This window comes from Lissotriton vulgaris, chromosome 5 (genome assembly GCF_964263255.1).
Source record: "Lissotriton vulgaris chromosome 5, aLisVul1.2, whole genome shotgun sequence".
Lineage (NCBI taxonomy): Eukaryota > Metazoa > Chordata > Amphibia > Caudata > Salamandridae > Lissotriton > Lissotriton vulgaris.
Window position 1 is genome coordinate 1,593,857,136 of NC_141693.1, and position 18,485 is coordinate 1,593,875,620.

The 18,485-nt window shown below is 47.8% G+C and overlaps 1 protein-coding gene across 1 annotated transcript in view; it reads left to right on the top strand.

Annotated features, from left to right (window-relative positions):
* Positions 1-18,485, top strand: part of ZFHX2 (zinc finger homeobox 2) — a 545,334-nt gene that overhangs the window by 369,170 nt on the left and 157,679 nt on the right. Inside the window, exons 7-8 of the mRNA XM_086923724.1 lie at positions 17,466-17,666; positions 18,013-18,136. Of these exons, the coding sequence (XP_086779850.1) occupies positions 17,466-17,666; positions 18,013-18,136 (325 nt within the window). The remainder of the gene's footprint in view (positions 1-17,465; positions 17,667-18,012; positions 18,137-18,485) is intronic.

The following is an 18,485-nucleotide window of genomic DNA, read 5'->3' on the forward strand; positions in this document are numbered from 1 at the left end:
CCTCAAGTGTAATGTCCTGGCCTAAAGATTCCAATTGTTCCTCTTCCAGCTGTGGAAGTGGTACACTTTCCAGGTAGGCTTTGATTTCTGTCTCCCCCGCTACCAGTGAACTTTCATATAATGCCTCATAATAGTCCAGGAACCGTGTCAGAATCTCACGTTGGGTGTATATAACGCTACCATCCTGTGCGTCCAACGCCACATCAGGAGAGCATCTCGAATTAGGGTTAGTCAACCATGCCAACAATGTTCCCGCTTTATCACCCTCAGCAGGAGCTTTCGTGATCTAAGTCTTATAATCAAAGCTTCTTAACCTTTCTGTTTCCCTTGCAACTGCTTCCTTCGCCTTCACCACCTCCGCTTGCCTTTCCGGATGCTCCGGCCTAGCCTGTTCTGCTGCTCTCAACGTACGTTCCGCCTTGTCACCATCTTTTAGCAACACCTTCCGTACCCCCACATGTTTGCTAATACAGAGCCCCCTTATTACTACTTTAAAAGCGTCCCACTCCACCGCTCTAGTAGAAGCCGTTCCTTCATTTTCAGTGAAATAGTGCTCTATACCCTCCCCAATTTCCTGCCGGAAAACCGGATCTTCCAATGTCTCGGGTCGCAGTCTCCAAGTGGGAATATCAGATTTTACCTCCACCCAGTTCACATAATAACAGGTTGTGGTCTGATGGAGTCCTAGCCAGATATTCTGAGCGTACCATGGTGGGCACTATCGGTGCAGAACATAAGACTGCATCCAGCCTAACGTGGAGTTCATGCATCGCTGAAAATAATGAGTAGTCCCGGTCGCGCGCGTGGTGGTTGCGCCATACATCTACTAGGTTCCATCTATTCTGCCAGTCCAACCTACATTTGGCCAATCTACGGATGGGGAAGTCTGCTAATGGAGGGTGTGTTCTGTCCAGTGATATATCAACTACGAAGTTAAAATCCCCCCCCTAGCACCACCGGGCCTGCCAAATAATGCGCTAATGTGCCTGATATGTGGTCCAGGAAGCGCACTTGGTCTATATTTGGTGCATATATACTGCACAACGTTATGTCCCTACCATGCAATCGCCCCTCCACCGCCACAAATCTGCCCTTCAGATCTATTGTCTGCTTTGTGGCCTGAAAAGGGACCCTTGCTCTCACCCAGATTAACGCCCCGTGCAAATGCCGGATATGATGTACTAAAAACCTGGCCTCTCCACCTGCGCTGCAATGCCTGACCTTCTGCCTTAGTAAGATGGGGTTCCTGTAACATTGCTATATGCACTCCCCTCCGAACTAAATATGCATGGACCTTGTGGCGCCTCGTCATTGTGTGCAGGCCCCTCACATTCCAAGTGATACAATGCAATTCAGGTAACGTCCCCATTGCAGCTGAACAAATTCCACCTATCGCTTCACACATGCCCACACATCTCAGTGGCCCCTATTTGATAACCAGAACCCCAACATCCCCATTCCCCCCACCCCCCATGAACAGGTCCTAGAACAAAACTGCCAATCCCCATCCAAACCATATCAACAATCAACACAGATCTAAGCCCACCAGTAGTCACTACGGGCATGCCTTATTGTCTGTTGGGGGTGCTCGGTGCCAACAGGCAACCGCGCAAGCTCTATGACCCATCCCGCTTAGATCCTCTATTAAAATACAAATCCCTTCATCCTCCTGCTCACTTCACCTGAAACAATGGAGCCCCATGATTGTCCAGACCCGGCACCTCAGAACCATCCCCAAAAGCCCCCTCCCCCGGGCAACCAAACACACGCACCTCACAGCCACTACATTATCCTTGTGCCCGCCTGAGGTTCTCAACACTCTAACTGCAACCTTTCAATGGTCATGCCATTACTCATCTAATAGGTTAGCAACAAGGACCCCCTGATGCAGATTGATATCCTGGGACAGGGTAAACAATGTATGTGAAAATAACACTCCCAGGCATACACTTAAAGCAATTACACAATAGAGTAAACAAACAAACTAGTTCAGTATTAGAGAAAATACATTTTTTAATTTGATTTAAAACGAGAGATATAAAAAAATCAGTGCATTGATCAAAATTGATAAAATAAGAATATAATAATACAGGTGTATTCACAAACAAGTTAAAAAGAGAGGTTAGATGGCATCCGGTCAACGCGTTTCGACATATAGATTATGCCTTCATCAGGACTTTTACCATCAAATTTCAAAGTAGTACTCTTGTACCGGGACAGTACTGAAGCTGGATTTGGGTTGTGTCATCAAATATCAAACTCGATTCATTGTTTCTAATTTTCTCGCGTATCCAATGATGTATTCATAACATGGGTTGATTTATGTTAAAAGCGGTGACAATTACCCTCAAGGATCTGTGTTTCGCTTTTCATCTGGGGTCTATTTGTATACGTGGCTCCACAACGTTACACTAATGAATTGGATAGGGTCCCAAAGTATAAGGGTAATCTTTCCTCTTGTTGGCGTTTAAAAATGAAAGTAATTCAGGCGTTGGCGTTGTGATTAAGTTATACTTTACCGCCGGTCACAAGCAGCTCCGCTAAAACGTTTTATACAAGTTTTGCCGTTTTTCCCTCGTAGTCAGACTTTCAAGTATACGGCGGCGGCGGCGTGATGAGGATTCATTATTTTAAAGTGCTCTTTGTGAAACCTGACCCGCCGGCAGAGTATCGTGTAGCAGCTGTTCCCTCGTAGCTATTCCGGAGTAACGCGCGCGCCGCTTTAAAATAATGAATCCTCATCACGACGCCGCCGCCGTATACTTGAAAGCCTGACTACGAGGGAAAAACTGCAAAACTTGTATAAAACGTTTTAGCGGAGCTGCTTGTGACCGGCGGTAAAGTATAACTTAATCACAACGCCAACGCCTGAATTACTTTCATTTTTAAACGCCAACAAGAGGAAAGATTACCCTTATACTTTGGGACCCTATCCAATTCATTAGTGTAACGTTGTGGAGCCACGTATACAAATAGACCCCAGATGAAAAGCGAAACACAGATCCTTGAGGGTAATTGTCATCGCTTTTAACATAAATCAACCCATGTTATGAATACATCATTGGATACGCGAGAAAATTAGAAACAATGAATCGAGTTTGATATTTGATGACACAACCCAAATCCAGCTTCAGTACTGTCCCGGTACAAGAGTACTACTTTGAAATTTGATGGTAAAAGTCCTGATGAAGGCATAATCTATGTCGAAACGCGTCGACCGGATGCCATCTGACCTCTCTTTTTAACTTGTTTGTGAATACACCTGTATTATTATATTCTTATTTTATCAATTTTGATCAATGCACTGATTTTTTATATCTCTCGTTTTAAATCAAATTAAAAAATGTATTTTCTCTAATACTGAACTAGTTTGTTTGTTTACTCTATTGTGTAATTGCTTTAAGTGTATGCCTGGGAGTGTTATTTTCACATACATTACTCATCTAATAGTCCATCCGCTGTTGCCGTGTGACCTTTGGCCCATGTAGACTGTCCGTTTCCGATAACTCAGTGTCTGACTGCGCTTTGTCCCTTTCTGAGTCCGTGCACTTCAATGATTGATCACCTAACAACCAAGGGCTTTGACTCACCTCAGTGAGACAGAGTCTATATAATTAACAAACCAAAACAAGTGCCAGAACTGGGACCCAATGAGCTAAATAACTAAACCCAAAGACTAGAAACATGAATTTTTAGTCCTGTGATGGATTGAATCCGTCAAATTTAATTTTTATTTATACATTTTCAAGAAAAAGAAAATACAAGACATTTATTACATATGTGCGACAGCAATATTAAATGTAACAAGAACAGACGTGGATAAAATAACAGTGCAATAAAATTCACTACGCACACCCTCTTTCACATTCGCTACCTCACTCAACAACCTAATACTCTTCACACTAGCTTACACACACATACATACACAGAAAACACTTAAAGATCAGTGGTGCAAAGAATAGAAATAGATAATGTAATGTGACCTGCGTAGTAGTTTAGAACAATAGTTACTTTGTAACTGGGAAAAAGATATATGGCAGACTTGAAAATGATTGGCAATATCAACCTGCCTATAACAATTGAATTATATTTTTCTGAAGGAAGTATTAGAAAATGCAACTAGCTTGTAACGCAGGTCAAAACACAACAAGGTCGACTCGTTTCAAACCGGACCCTTTTGTCCGGTTCTCATCAGGACCAGAAGACAACCTGTGAAAGAGGGCGTGCGTAGTGAATTTTATTGCACTGTTATTTGTTTATCCACATATGTTCTTGCTTCAATGATTGAGGCAGTCGGTTTCCCGATAAAGCCGATATCGCCTCCAGCACCCCTCGTTGCTCTTCTTCAGTCTGTGACATCGATGGTTTTCGCAGTCCCCGCTGTCGGCGGCGTAGTCATTGTGATTTGCGGAGCTGATGTTCTCTCAGAGGATCTGAGACCTGCAGTCCCACTCGGTCTTTCCCAGCTCTGTATGTTTCCAACCACGCCCATATCTCATCTGGGGTGTCATTGAACTGGGTCTTGCCATCTACTATGATTCTCAATTTGGCGGGGAACAACAGGGAGTACTGGAGTCCCTCCTCTCTGAGCTCCTTTTTGATCTATAAATAGGATGCGCGGAGGCGCTGTATATTTAACGTATAATCCAGGAATAAAGTAACCATGCCGTTTCCGACTTGATACGGGCCCTCGGTGCGCGCCTTCTGGAACAAGAAGTCTCTATCTCTATAGTGGAGCAGACATGCCACCACCGGGCTGGGCGGGCGACCTGGGAGTGGCGGCTTCGCCGGCACCCTATATGCACGTTCCAATGTGTAGAAAGTGGATAGCCCCTCATGTGTCGCCACCGTCTTTAGCCAGTTCTCAAGGTACTGCACCATATCCGACCCCTCTTCTTTTTCAGGCAGGCCGACCACGCGGATGTTATTACATCGATTCCGACTTTCCGCATCTTCCGCTCGCCTCTCCAGCGCCTGGATACGGTCCACTGCATCCAACACTTTACTGTCCAACGCGGTGTGGGCTGGTGCTACGTCCTGGATTGTGCCCTCCACTTGTTTTACCCTGTCTGCAAGCTTGGAAGGATCCGCACGCAAGAGGCCCGGGCCTATCGCCACCTGCGCAATGTCCTGTTGTAGGACGGTGTGAGAGTCCGCAATGGCCGCCAAGATGCAGTCAAATTGTTGCTGCATCGCTGGGTCTTGAGGGGCCTCCGGGGCCCCCTGTGCATTCTGTGCGGACGTTTCTGTGTCTGACATCTGGTGCGCTCCTTCTTTCTTCCCCTTTGGTTTCACCATGGTCTAGGTCACCCGCCCTTGCTCCGGTGATCACGGGCTTTCCACCACGTCCTTATCACTGATATTATACCCAAGTGTGGATCAGCAAAGCCGGTAGTACTTCACCCCAGGCACACCCATCCTTAGTAGTTAATGCTGCCCAGCCCTCGGTGCATCCCTGGAAGTCAGTATTTCCAAATATGCAACTCCTAGTATTATTCTGGGCTGTGGACACCTCCGTGTTCCCTCTCCTCCGCTACCGCTCTTTGTACACCTATCCTCCAGGCCACACCAATCTGCTTAACATGGAAGCAGATCACTCCCCCACCGGCCTCCTCCGTATCCTGCTGCGCTCCTTTCACTCGGTGCCCTGCAATCTCACAGGTCCCAGGTTCAGGCCCACATCGCCCCCAGGCTCGCGCAGCACAAGGCTTCAGTTAATGGCCGAGAAGATCCCCGCTGCTCCGGTCCCCCTGACTCACCGCCGCGTATGCCCTCAGACTGCCGTGCCTGCCTTCCTCTCCGCCTGGGCTCAGAATTGAGAGCCGCGGGGCTGCCGCCAACTTGGATCTCTCGCCCATCTCAGGCCCGGTCCAACAAAGTCGCCCAAAGTACTCGATCGACTCCGTGAATAGCCTCGGGAGCACGCCAGCTCCGGTCTACACTGCTCCCGACATACTCAGTATCGCCAAACGGGCAGAGACACCCGGATAAATTCGGGGATCGTGCGGAGCCCAGCGCTCACGCATCCTGTCCCATCGGCCTCCAAGCCACGCCCCCGCACCTCCTCTCTCCATAGCCCCTTTTCTAACAAACGTTTTTTTTTTTTGGGTGTAAGAATTTTATTGCACTTTTTTATCACATACAAGACAAATCGATAATCACCTATAGTGCGTTCGCCTACAACCGCAATGGGCCGGCGTCCAGCAACCATGGTTATCAGCAACAGTTCCAGATGTACACAGCCCATCAGCCGACATCCAGCGGACCGGCGGCGTATTATCAGATAGAATCCAGTCGCGCGTCAGTGCTATGCTCGCTGCCTGATACATCAATAATCTTACGTTTTCACAGTTTTTTTTGATCCTTTTAACTGAAACTTAACTTAACTGTACATTCCCCAACTTGTAGTTCTCCCCCTGCATCCTCCCCTCTGCATCACAGCATCCTCCCTCCTAAGTGCCAGCACTGTACAATTGTTCGTCCTGTGTTGTCACCATTATATGTTCATTCACACAACTTCAGCTTCTGAATCTGACGTGCCATGCTCAAGTAAATAGTCACGTAAGTACCCCCAGTAGTCTTTGGGCCTAGAGCCGATTGGCAGTTCCTCCTCGTATGTGTTGAGCGTGTCTCGGCAATATACCATGTCTTCAATCCAGCGTTTTACCTCTGGCGTTCTTTTACTATTCCAGTGGATTGACACCCTTCTCTTAGCTAACAGGAGTGCAACAGCACAGAATTTACGCTCCAAGGCTCTCAAGTGCGGAGTTATACCCAATAGACAGATCTTTGCTTCACACGGCATGATAACCCCTAACATTTCGTTCAAAACCTGTATGACTCGTTCCCAATATCCCGCCACCTTTCTACAGTGCCACGCTAGATGCATAAAGTCGGCATCTGCTTGTTTACACCTGCAGCAGTTTGAATCTTCCCGTAAGCCATGCTTGTGCAGTCTCTGAGAGGTGTGGTAGACCTGATGTAAATACTTGTAATGTATTATTTTCAAATTCCCGTTAGGTGTCAGCATACCCGTAAGCATGCATGCGGAGTCCCATTCTACTTCTGTCAGGGGTTCTGCTAGTCCAGCGCTCCACCTGTCCCTGGCCTTGTGTGTGTTGTTTCCCACCGCCCCCTGTGTACTTGCATAAAGCTTGGACACCATGTGAGATGCTTTGGGTGTAGTCAAGAGTAGTTGTAGGGGTACAAGGGTAGGCGGCTCTTCTGGATATGTCGGGTAGTGTTCTCGTATTGCTCTCTGTAGCCTGTAGAAGTTGAAATTAAACAGTGGAGAGGGGTTTGTGATGTAATGTTGTTTATCTAGTGTCTGAAATTCTCCATCTTTGTATAGGTCCCCCAATGTGTCTATTCCGGCCCGCCGGAACAGATCCATGCCAACCTTTTCCTGCGTCACCGAGAGGGCTGGGTGATGTGCCAGTGGGAGTGTGGGTGCGTACAGTGGCAGGCAATTTGCCTCCTTGCCTATTAGTCTCCATGCCTCAGTGGTCGCGTTGACTGTGTTAATATCACGGTCATGTAGCCTGGTGCGTTTGTGCGTGAGTATATTGGCCAAAGGGATCGGGTCAGTGTCGCCCGCCTCCACCGCCACATGTGTCAGGAAGGGCACTTCATGATACCAAAAGTGTGCGTATTGCGCCTGAGCGCATAAGTAATACAGGTAAAAGTCTGGTACTTTGAACCCCCCCCTGGCATATGGCAATGTCATGGTGTGCAGGTCCATCCTCGCCTGCTTGCCCGCCCACAGTAAATTAAGTACTAGCGTCCTGATATTGCGGGAGGTTTTATTGGGATGTTGTTAAATAAATAAAGAAATTTCGGTAAAAGCACCATTTTTACTATCGCTGCCCTGTCCGCCAACGAAAGTGGAAGTCTGTTCCATTTCTTTATTTTATCTTCCAGGGTTGCGATCGTCCGCCCATAGTTTGTCCTAATGACCACTTCAGGGTCCCTGTGAAACCATATTCCCAGATATTTTGTGGGTTCCTCCTGCCACTCCAACGGATAGTCTAGTTTAGTCGGCTGTGTGCTGTCAGTTAGTGCTAGCACCAGGGATTTATCCCAGTTTATCTGTAAGCCGGCTTGGTGCCCAAATTTTATATATTCCCTCAGGAGGGGATTTAGGTGTTGTTCCGGGTGTTTAACATACAGCACCATGTCATCCGCGTACAGTGAGATGTGTATGGGTCGGGAGGGCATTTGAATCGCTGAGTGGTGATAATGCTGCCGGATTTTGCAGGCTAGAGGCTCCAGCACTAGAGCGAAAAGCATCGGTGATAGTGGGCACCCCTGCCTAGTACCTCTGCAGATTTGTATGGGTTCTGATATGTATCTGTTTACTCTGATGCGTGCCGTCAAGTTTGTGTAGAGCATCGCTATCCATCCCTGAAATATCCATGGGAATCCCATGCGCACCAGCACTGCACGGATAAAGGGCCAGCCAATAGTGTCGAACGCTTTAGCAGCGTCTAGGAGTACTGCCACAGCCTTCGTTTCCGGAGCTAGATAGTGTGCCAACGCGAACAGTGTGCGGGTGTTGTGTGTGGTGGCCCTGTCTGGGATGAATCCTGACTGATCAGGTCGGATTAACATTGGCATGAGTGGCTTTAGCCTGTCTGCCAGCAGACTAGCTATGATTTTGGTGTCTACATTTAACAACGACAAAGGACGGTATGAATCGCATTTATCTGCGTCTTCAGCAATGTGATGAGCAAGGCTTCCCTTAGCGATGCCGGCAGTGTCTGGGCCTCATGCGCCGTCCCGTACATCTGTACTAAGTGTGGTGCAAGTAGGTCAGCGTATGCCTTATAAAATTCCGCTACAAAGCCATCCGGCCCGGTGCTTTGTTGTTGGGTAGGCGCCTAATGGTGTCCGTGACTTCCTCTATAGTTATGGGGCGTTCTTGGTATTTCCTATGTCCATCGGCTAACCACGCCATCTCAATATCCTCCATGTATTTCAATAATTCAGGCTGTGATGGCGAGGGGTGTGCCTCGTATAGCGTGCCATATGTTTTCATAAATTCTCGCAGTATACCCTTGGTGTCCGTGACCACCTCCCCGGTGCTAGTAGTTATGGATGTGATATTTTGTGGTGTTTTGCCTGCGCATATCTTTGCGGCCAGCTCCCTGCCCGGTCTACCTCCCTCTCCATACCTCCTCGCAGTAGCTCGTTTAGTCACATATTGTAGCTCGTCCGTCGCAAATTTAGCATGTTCCGTCAATAGTGACTGGATATCCCCCAAGATTTTGGTGTCTCCCGTTTGTGTGTATGACTGTTCTAGTGCGTGAATGGCTTGTTCCCGTGTGTGTAGTTGATGTCTTATATCCTTGAGGATGCCAGAGGCTGTACTGAGGCAGACTCCCCGGATTGTAGCCTTGAAGGCCTCCCATAGCAAACCTGGGTCTTCTGTGGTTGGGCCGTTAAGATCGAAGTATTCCCTTATTGCCTTATGTATTGTGGTGGCGTACACTGAGTCTCTCAATGCAGCTGCGTTAAAACGCCAGGTGAAGGGTGGTGGGTCGTAGTGCGGGATATCTACTTCTAAAAGTACCGGACTGTGGTCCGATAGTGTACGTGGCAAGTGCGCAACATCTAACACCCATGAGAGTACATCTTGGGTGCCCAGCCAGTAATCTATCCTGGACCAACTATTGTTTGCCGCGTTTGTGTGTCGCTGTTGCCACCCCTGGGTTACGAACCCTCCATAAATCTACCAAATGCAGGTCCTCCACGGCGTCTCTCACCATTGTCCTAGCATTACCATGTTGTTCCAAAGTGTGCGCTGCTCTGTCTAGAGCGTCCTGCATCGTGACATTGAAATCCCCTCCCCATAGTACATGAGGTGTTTGCATGTTTGTGATGTTGTGCCATACCTTGCTAAAAAACCCCGGGTCATCCACATTAGGGCCATATGTGTTCACCAATAGAATCTGTTGCCGTCTAAGCCTGCCAGCTAGTATCACGCTCCGCCCAGCTGTGTCTCTTTGTATGTCGGTAATTTCAAAGCCTGTACCCTTCCTGATTAATATGCTCACTCCTCTTGAATATGTGGAGTAGCTAGAGTGAACTACCGTTTCAGCCCATCTTGCCCCCAGTGTGGAGGTGCCATCTCGTTCTAAGTGTGTTTCCTGCAAGAAAACAATGTTAATTTGCAATCTATCAAAATAAGCAAATAGTCGCCTGATCTTCTTCGGGTTGCCTAGACCCCTCACATTCCAAGTGAGAAACTTCAGCGTGTTACTACGTGACATGCGTACGTATTTGGTGATGAACTATCCACTTCAGACGTCTAGTCTGCTTGTTATATCGCGTGTGCATGGTGCTATACCGTACATCATTTAAAAGTGACAACATCATTTGCTGATTACAAACATTATTCACATGACAGTACATTTCTAAGGAGTTCGCCATGCTTCTCAGACACAGAGGTTGCAGTCGGTTAGATTTTGATTCTCCCGCTCTCCCCCCACCCACTTTAGCGCCCAAACTTTGCCAAAGCCATCCCTGAATTAACTTTAACTTTAACAGTAACTTCTGCGTCCAACATAGTTCGGGGTACACCCTCCTGGGGGTGTCACCAGGTTCACACATCTCCATCCACATAGTGTATGTGGACGGTCGCGAGCGTGTGTTTTATTGAATAACTTGCGTGTGACTTCCTCCAACCCCGTTCACCCACTCAACATAGTTAGTATCGCTGAAATGCCATTTCTCCAGTACACCGGACTCCCCTTCGTCTCTAGTCCCAGCGCATATGTGGGGCGGCGCTATGTAATGTATGTAGCGTCTCTCGCTCAGTAAGCAGTTGAACAACAAGGCCGGTCGGGGTCGCAGCCACCTGCCCGCTGCCCCTCTTTCCAGTAGCCGGCCCCCCCGTCCCTCCTCGCCTACAACAGCATTTCGTATACTTACAACTGAAACAGCACCTCCGCGGCATCTCAGACACAGGGACAGCACTCACATTAAGTTCGTAAGTGCCTTTCCAGTCCAGTTGCCGCCACCCACGTTGCCATCATGGTCCATGTGATTGTCCGCAGGCAACAGTGTTCATAGATAGCCGTAACTTGTTAGTGAAGTTCGTAAATCCGTCTGGCTTGATAGTGTTCTGCCTCACTCATTCCACGTCACTTGTTGGTTCATTCCGGTCTGGCTGTTTTCTCCGCTTTCCTTGTTGCTTGACATAGTCCTGTGCCGCCTGCACCGTTTGTAGTATGACAGGTTTCCCGCCGGTGATGACTTTGAGTTTCGCCAGATATAGCATGGGGTACTCCATGCCAAGTTCTCTCAGCTTCTTTTTGACAGGAGCGAATTCTTTCCGAGCCTGTTGCACCGCCATGGTGTGGTCTGGGTAGAACTCTAGCGTGTTCCCCTGGTGAGTAATTTTCCCCAGCTCTCTTGCCAGTCTCAGGACCGTGTCTCTGTCCCTGTAATTAAGCATGCGGGCAATGATCATGCGCGGGGCAGCTCCGGGTTTCGGCACAGGCGCCAGTGACCGATGTGCGCGTTCCACTAGGAACACTGGAGACAGTTTGTCGGCTCCAAAGATTTCTTTCAGCAGGGTTTCTACATAGGTCTCCATTTTCCCTGTGTTTGTGGATTCTGGCAGGCCCGAAATCCGAACGTTGTTCCGCCTGGACCTAGCTTCCTGGTCCTCCATCCTCCCACCGCTGCCGGTCTACAGATGTGTGCGCCTCAGACAGTCAACGAAGGGGGTCTGTCCGGTGGGAACGTCCGCCTCTGCCGCCAGCCTTGTGCGTTCCATGGGTGCCGCCATCTTGCCCTCAGTGGAACGCACGCCGATTTTCTGTGGCGCTGTGTCCCGGGGTCCCACACGAGCCCTGCAGAGTCCTCGATGGTGGTTAATAACCACTTACCAAGTAGCGCCGGGTGTGAGCATGTGTCCCGCAGCGCTGGGTGTCACGGGAAGCTCCGTTCCGCCGAGCATCCGAAGCGGCCATTTTGCGATGTGTCAGCGAGGACTCCGGGATTTGGGCTGGATCTTTCCTTCCTCGCTCAGTAAGCCGCTTTTTCTGTGCTGGGAGATGTCGGCCTTACATTCTGATGCCCATATTTATGATCGCCGCTGCTTTTGGTGGGGTTTCAAGGGGTTAAAGGCCGCGAGGCGCGCGACCGTCCGGCGGAGCTGACACGCTAGCCAGCCATTCCGCAGTGCGCCCTCTAGCGCCCCCTTTTTCTAACAAACGTTGAGTTTTTTTTTATAGCACTTCTCGTAGTTTACTTACACTCAGTTCTGTGGTCTGCATGGTATACGTTCTTTGTAACAGGTATATTAACCCTCTGCGCTGTGTGGGTGACAGGAGTGCCCATGTGAGTGATGCGACTGTGAGAGTAGGGTGAGAGGAGTGACTGCAGGGTGAGTAAGGTGACCATATGGCATAAGGGTCTCAAAACTTTTCTTTTCTCTCGAGCCTACAATGCTTAATCCCCCTCTGCTCCTGCCTGCTTCTCACAATCCAACAGCGCCATGAAACCGCATGGTAAAAGTGCGCTATAGAAAAGTTTTTAAATTCAAAATTCAAATATGAATTTGGGTGCAGATGTAAGTGCAGAGTAGGAAGAATGAATGTATGGTTAGCGATGGGCGTGTTTGAGAGAGTTTGCAGAGTGAGCAGTGAGGGTGGAAAGGTGAGTGAAGTGTCACATGAGTGCATGGTGAGTAGTGTGCTCGTGTGACTACAGGGTGAACAACGCAAGTTCATTGTGGGTGCAGAGCGATCACTGTGAGTGCAGAGTGAGCGGTGTGCTCATGTGACTGATTTCAGGGTAAGTGGCGGGAGAACTGTGTGAGTTCATGGCTCTCTCACTGCTAGTCTTTGCTCGGACACCTTTTTTCACTCTGCTCTCACTCCACTTCTATCCTTGCTCTTTGACCACTTTTTTACTCTTTACTCTTTGCTCTTTCTGTCACCCCGTTCTGTGGGGCATAGGGTTAGCAGAAGCTAAGGGGCCCAAACTTGGAGGTTGAGTCAGTTTACTCTGAATTTCCTGGGATCCGTCCTATGTTTCTTGAACAACAATGACAAGTAACCCATCAGCATTTGACTCTCAGTGGTGGTAGCATGGGTTGAGCAGTCCAAGGCGTTTCAGGGATGGGGGGGGGGGGGGGGCATTGGCTCAACTCAAAATAAGTTCAGCAGCAGCAATAAGTGATTATCCATTTAAAGAACTTGGTTTTATGGAAAAAAAGTATTTATATACAAACTTAAAGTAAAATATGACATTCGCAAACAATACACACTCTCCCCCGAGTTAATGGCTTTAGTGATTCATAGGCGAGTCTGCTTTAGTTCCATTCCCTTCTCACTACTGGTAGTGGTTATTACCCATTCACTGTTGGTGTCATTCAGGTTAAGCTCCACTGGGAGTGCGAAACTGCAGTGGGTGGCTCCAGTAAGTCTTTCACATGCTGCCCAGAAAGGCTGCAGTCTAGTAGCCCAGAGTTCCTCCCACACAGCCCTGCAGTGGCTGGAAGGTTCTCGATGCTCCTCTGATGCAGGTAAGGTCCTTGAGATCTTCCCCATAGTTTGTGGGGTGGGGTGGGGCGTGGGAGGGGAGGACGTTCCTGGTGCTGGTTCTCCATCGTGGCTTGGGCTCGCTCTGGTTGTCACTGCAGCCTCTTTCCTATTCTGATGGTATCAGCCAGACCACACTCTTTCCTATGTCCCGGTAGCACCCCCTGGCATACAGGTGTTTATTCATCTGCTGTACATAGGTTATATGACCCAATCAGCATAGCATCAAGTTTCTCGGCAGCCCCACCAGGCATACGGGGTTGCCAACTTGGCTCTGCACATGGGCTACTCCAATTGACATGGCATCAACCTTCATGGCAGCCCTACCTGGCATGCGGGGTCACCTACTTAGCTCCACACAACGACTGTGTGATTCAGAGTCTTCGAAGTTTATGTTGGGGTCTACTTCTTTTGAAAGTACCCTCTATTCTGTACTGCCCTTCTTCCAGAAAGCAGTCTGTCAAAGCAGGAGCAGCTTCCAATCTGATTGCCTTACAACACAGGACATGGGAGTGACCAAAGGTTCACACCTAGATGTACACCGCGGGGATCTGTATCAAAAAGTTAACCCAGGGCTTAGCCCTGCTCTTTATGGTTCTCCTGTCCGACCCATCTCCTTCCTAAGAAGTGCCCAGACCCCTTCCCAATGACCTCTCTCTGAATCAAAGAGCTCCCTCAGAAGTGTAATGAAGAGCCTGGCTCTCCCTTCTTTCAGTGTATTCCACCCAGTTTACAGGTATGCACCAATCTGTCTGGAGGAACATGAGAAGAGGAGGTAGAGGCATTCCCGCAATCAGCCATGGCTCTCCTAAAATGGAATCAAGAGTCTTCCATATATTGTACCATTCACAGGCAAACATGCACCTAGCACAGACATATAATGTACACGCCCAGCATAGCATTATATTTTACCACTAGCAGGCACAGATACACTCAGAAAGTGTTCACCGCACACAAATTGCACAGCACTACACATCAACCCAGTGTAGGCCACATCAGTGGCGCTTGTTGGCCTCACTCCAGTTACAGGTCAAAAGGATCTGTTCACTCCTATTGAGCACTACACAGTATGCGTCCACCACTGCACCTGTGCTATTTAGCTCCTGGTAAAGGCAGAAGCCTTTCACCACTATGAGGACAACGCTTTGGGTACCCCTCCCGTTCCAAAAATACTGCCCATGTCCTGGCGCGCACACATGAGCCATGTTTGCCCATGACAACAAAAATCGGCATTCGGGATCCTGCTATTACAACAGGGGCATTTAGGGCATGGGTGCATGCCCATCTCCATGTGAGGTACTTTTCTGTCTGACCATCCCACACTGATTTTGACTTTGATCTGTGGCCACTTACTCTCGTCCTCAGCCTTTCTCTCTCATCTCCTTTTTCTTTGTATTTCTCAGCATTTTTTGTGCCTCTTTTTGACTCTTCACTCCGCTTTCTGCTTCCTTTTTAGGTTTTGCCAGCACAGTGCTTGCGTTGTATGTGAGAAATCTGTTGTTTTTCATATAAATGTAAAAGGAACTTACATCGCACCTCCATTGGTTCTTGTGTGTGACACCTTTCCTCCACCTTTCCTCCATTTCTATTCGTTTTAGCATATTTTTCTGCATTTACCAATGCTTGTTCCTTGTTTTCTTCTCTTATCAGTTTCTTGCTGCCGAAATACTGTTAACATCCATTTTGGTGGAACTATATTTTCATAAGGTTTTGCGTTTTACTATTGCATCATATTTATATAACAGTTTATCACCAGGAGAGATTAAGTGATTTGCATAGAATCAAAGAATGTTGCGTGGCACTGCAGAGAGTCAACCCGGGATTCCCGGCGCTCGATTCAGCAGCTCTGGCCACTGCGCCACATCCTCTCCTTTCCCCCTGTTATCTGTCAGGGAGCTCTTGCCTTCTCCCAGACGATGATTGATGGAAACAGCTGTTTATTCATTAAATAGGCGAAACAATGCATTACCAATGCTTGTTGCCTTTGTTTCTGCTGCGCTCTTTCCCCCAGTAACTTTCCTGCCTTTTTTCCCCATCCTGCTTTCTTTTGGCCACCTGCTGTAAGTCCATCCTCCGCTCCTGGAACCCTGCCCCTCCCACTTAAAGGCGGCGAAAGTGTGGATGCACTAAGGGCATGCCCATCAGTGCCCGTCTGCTCCTTACCGCACCAAGCTTCAGGACTCCTGGTCCTCCTCTAACCCACCGCACCCCAAGATGCTACACCACAGAAGTCTTTCATGCCCTCAACCCTGGTCGTGTCACCCAGTGCTACTGCCGGGCCTCCAAGGCTGGCACCAAAGGTGCCTTCTCCTTCGCCACCTGTCTCTTCTCCCCACACCACACACCCCTTCCTCTCTATACACACAACCATGTACCCCACATAGCTCCCAACCTTTCCTGTCTTGCCTCCTTCTTACCTATGACACTAAAGTCTGGGACCTCTTGCTTGACCTCTTACTGGACCTGCTGTACTGAACAAAACCTGACTGAACCGGTTGTCGGCCCATAACATCACCACAATGATAGTCCCCTACCTCCACCCCCTGCCGTGGTACAAGTTCGTAAGACAGGATAGAGCCGGCACACCGAGAGGAGGAGGACTCGCCATCATTTTCAAAGGGAACATCTACCGCTCCACCATGCCTGCAGACACCAGCTTCAGTATGGACCACCTGGCCTTAAAATTGCATATGTCTAGCAACTCCACTCTGAGGCTTCTGTTAGTGTTGCGAAATTAAAAGGTTGTGTTAGTATTCTGTGGTATTTGAGGCACGCTGTAGGATCATGTGCCGGGTTTGTCCTAATGTCATGTGAGAAGAAAAACATGCAAGAGGAGTTTGTTAGTATCTAGTGACATAAGTCATGATAGTATTGTGTAGTCGCAGGTATGCAGTTTTGTAATTCCAGTTATGTGCCTTAGTCCTGGGCCTAATGGTGTACTTCTGTGCAGTGAAAGAACATCATAATCAAACAACTTCAGAGGAGTGTGTTAGTGTTGTGTGCCATTAAGGGTGTGCCTTAATAGCGTGTAACATAAGAGGAGTGAATAAGTTGTTTGTAAATTTGGGTATTCTACAGCATGTGAAGTGAGTGGCCTCGGTTATCGGGGCTCATACCAGTTGTGTGTTGTGTGTTATGTGACGAGATGTTCATTAGTATAACGTGACTTGAGAGGTATGCATTATTATCGTGCAACAACAAGCATTTGTTACTGTCGTGACATCAAGGTTTGTTAGTATCATGTAACATCAGATATGTGACATCAGTGGTGGGATTTAGTGTTATGTAACAGAAGTATGTGTTCAGATCGTTAGACACTAGAGATCAGTGTACGCGCCATGGTGAATCAATGACCTGATGCCATCCTGGAAGGATCAGACATCGAACAAAGAATGCCGTTTATGCAAATCCATATTCTGTGTTTGCCCGAGTTACGTGACAGAAAGAAAGATAATGCTGAAACGAATCTTTAGAAAACTAGAAATAAGAACGTGCAGGGAAGCAGTAACCCATTGGTTGGCTGGCTCCTCTATACCGTTTATATGCCGGGGAGTAAAATTTGTAAAAATAAACATGAAAGCATTAGAGAAATCCATTTTAAACCTGTGATAATGAGAAAGAAGACACTTAAATTAAAATGCACATCTGCATAATAGCACTTTAAAAGCAACAGCCATGTAAAGAGTATCTAGTTTTTCAAATTGACGCCATACTAGAACAGTATTAATGTCATTTTTATACTTATTTTTAAAATGGAAGTACACGTTTGTTTCGAAAGAGTCATCAGAAACATAAGTTATGATCAACTTTTATGAAATGTAATGAATGAATGCATGTGTAACGATTTTTATTGACCAAAAACATAAATAAAATATGATATGAGTGGCCTCTCAGCCTGTCTTTTTTTTACAGGTCTTCTGCTGCCCTTACTGCAGTTTTGTCAGCCCAACTGCAGAGCAAGTGCGCAGCCACACCATCTCTCAGCATGCAGTGCAGCCCAAGTTCCGCTGTCCCCTCTGTCAGGAACAGCTCATGGGGCGACCCAACCTGCGCTTTCACCTGACGCACATTCACAACGTGGTCTCTGAGTGCGTGGAGCGACTCCTGCTAGTGGTAAGACAACAGCCTGTACCTAAAGAGGCACAAGCTCTTAACAAAATATGGCTGAGAGGGGGAAGGGTTTGCAGGGTAAAAAATAGTCATGCAGTATCTCGTACACCATGTGGGATGTAGAAAATGTGGACTGTTTAGGGGATGAAAGCCATCTCTCAAGCAGTATAGCAAACTCCATGCTAGGTGCACAACATGTATCATGTCGAGGTATGAAGGGCAGTGCCTCCAGCAGCACAGCCTACTGTACCAGAGGATGCAAGAAAACTTAGCCTCTCCAAATCATAAAAGGAAGCCTCGCCTAGCAGTTGATAATGACATTTCTGACCTTTTAATTCTTTCATTTCAGGCTTCCACTGTGGAACAGACATTTCCCACCAAAGTTCTTCCCAGTTTAAATTTACCCAGGGCCCGAGAGTCAGTGGACACATCAAGCCCCATTCAGGTGCCTGAAGGACCCAAAGATCAAGGAGGTGAGTTCAGCACTCTTGCTGGTGAGTGACTACTGCGTGTGTCCTCTGTAGACTGTACTATATTGTATTGTCTAGAAGGGGTTCTAACAGTCTGCTTGCCACTGCAGCAGATTCAGAGCAGGTGCCACGTTTGGGCAAGTTGACAGAAGACTTATGCAATGGAGTTATCAGAAAGCATGAGTACTGGCTATTGTGAAGTAAAGTTCAGCATTGAACCGGAAGCTTGTCATTTACCTAAACGCAGCGCTAGCCTGTTTAAACGCCAGCTCTCAGCGAAAGCTCCTTTTAAGCATTTTTATCAGCAAAGTTTTAAAAACCACTTTTACTGTTGCTACAATTGTACCTGCAC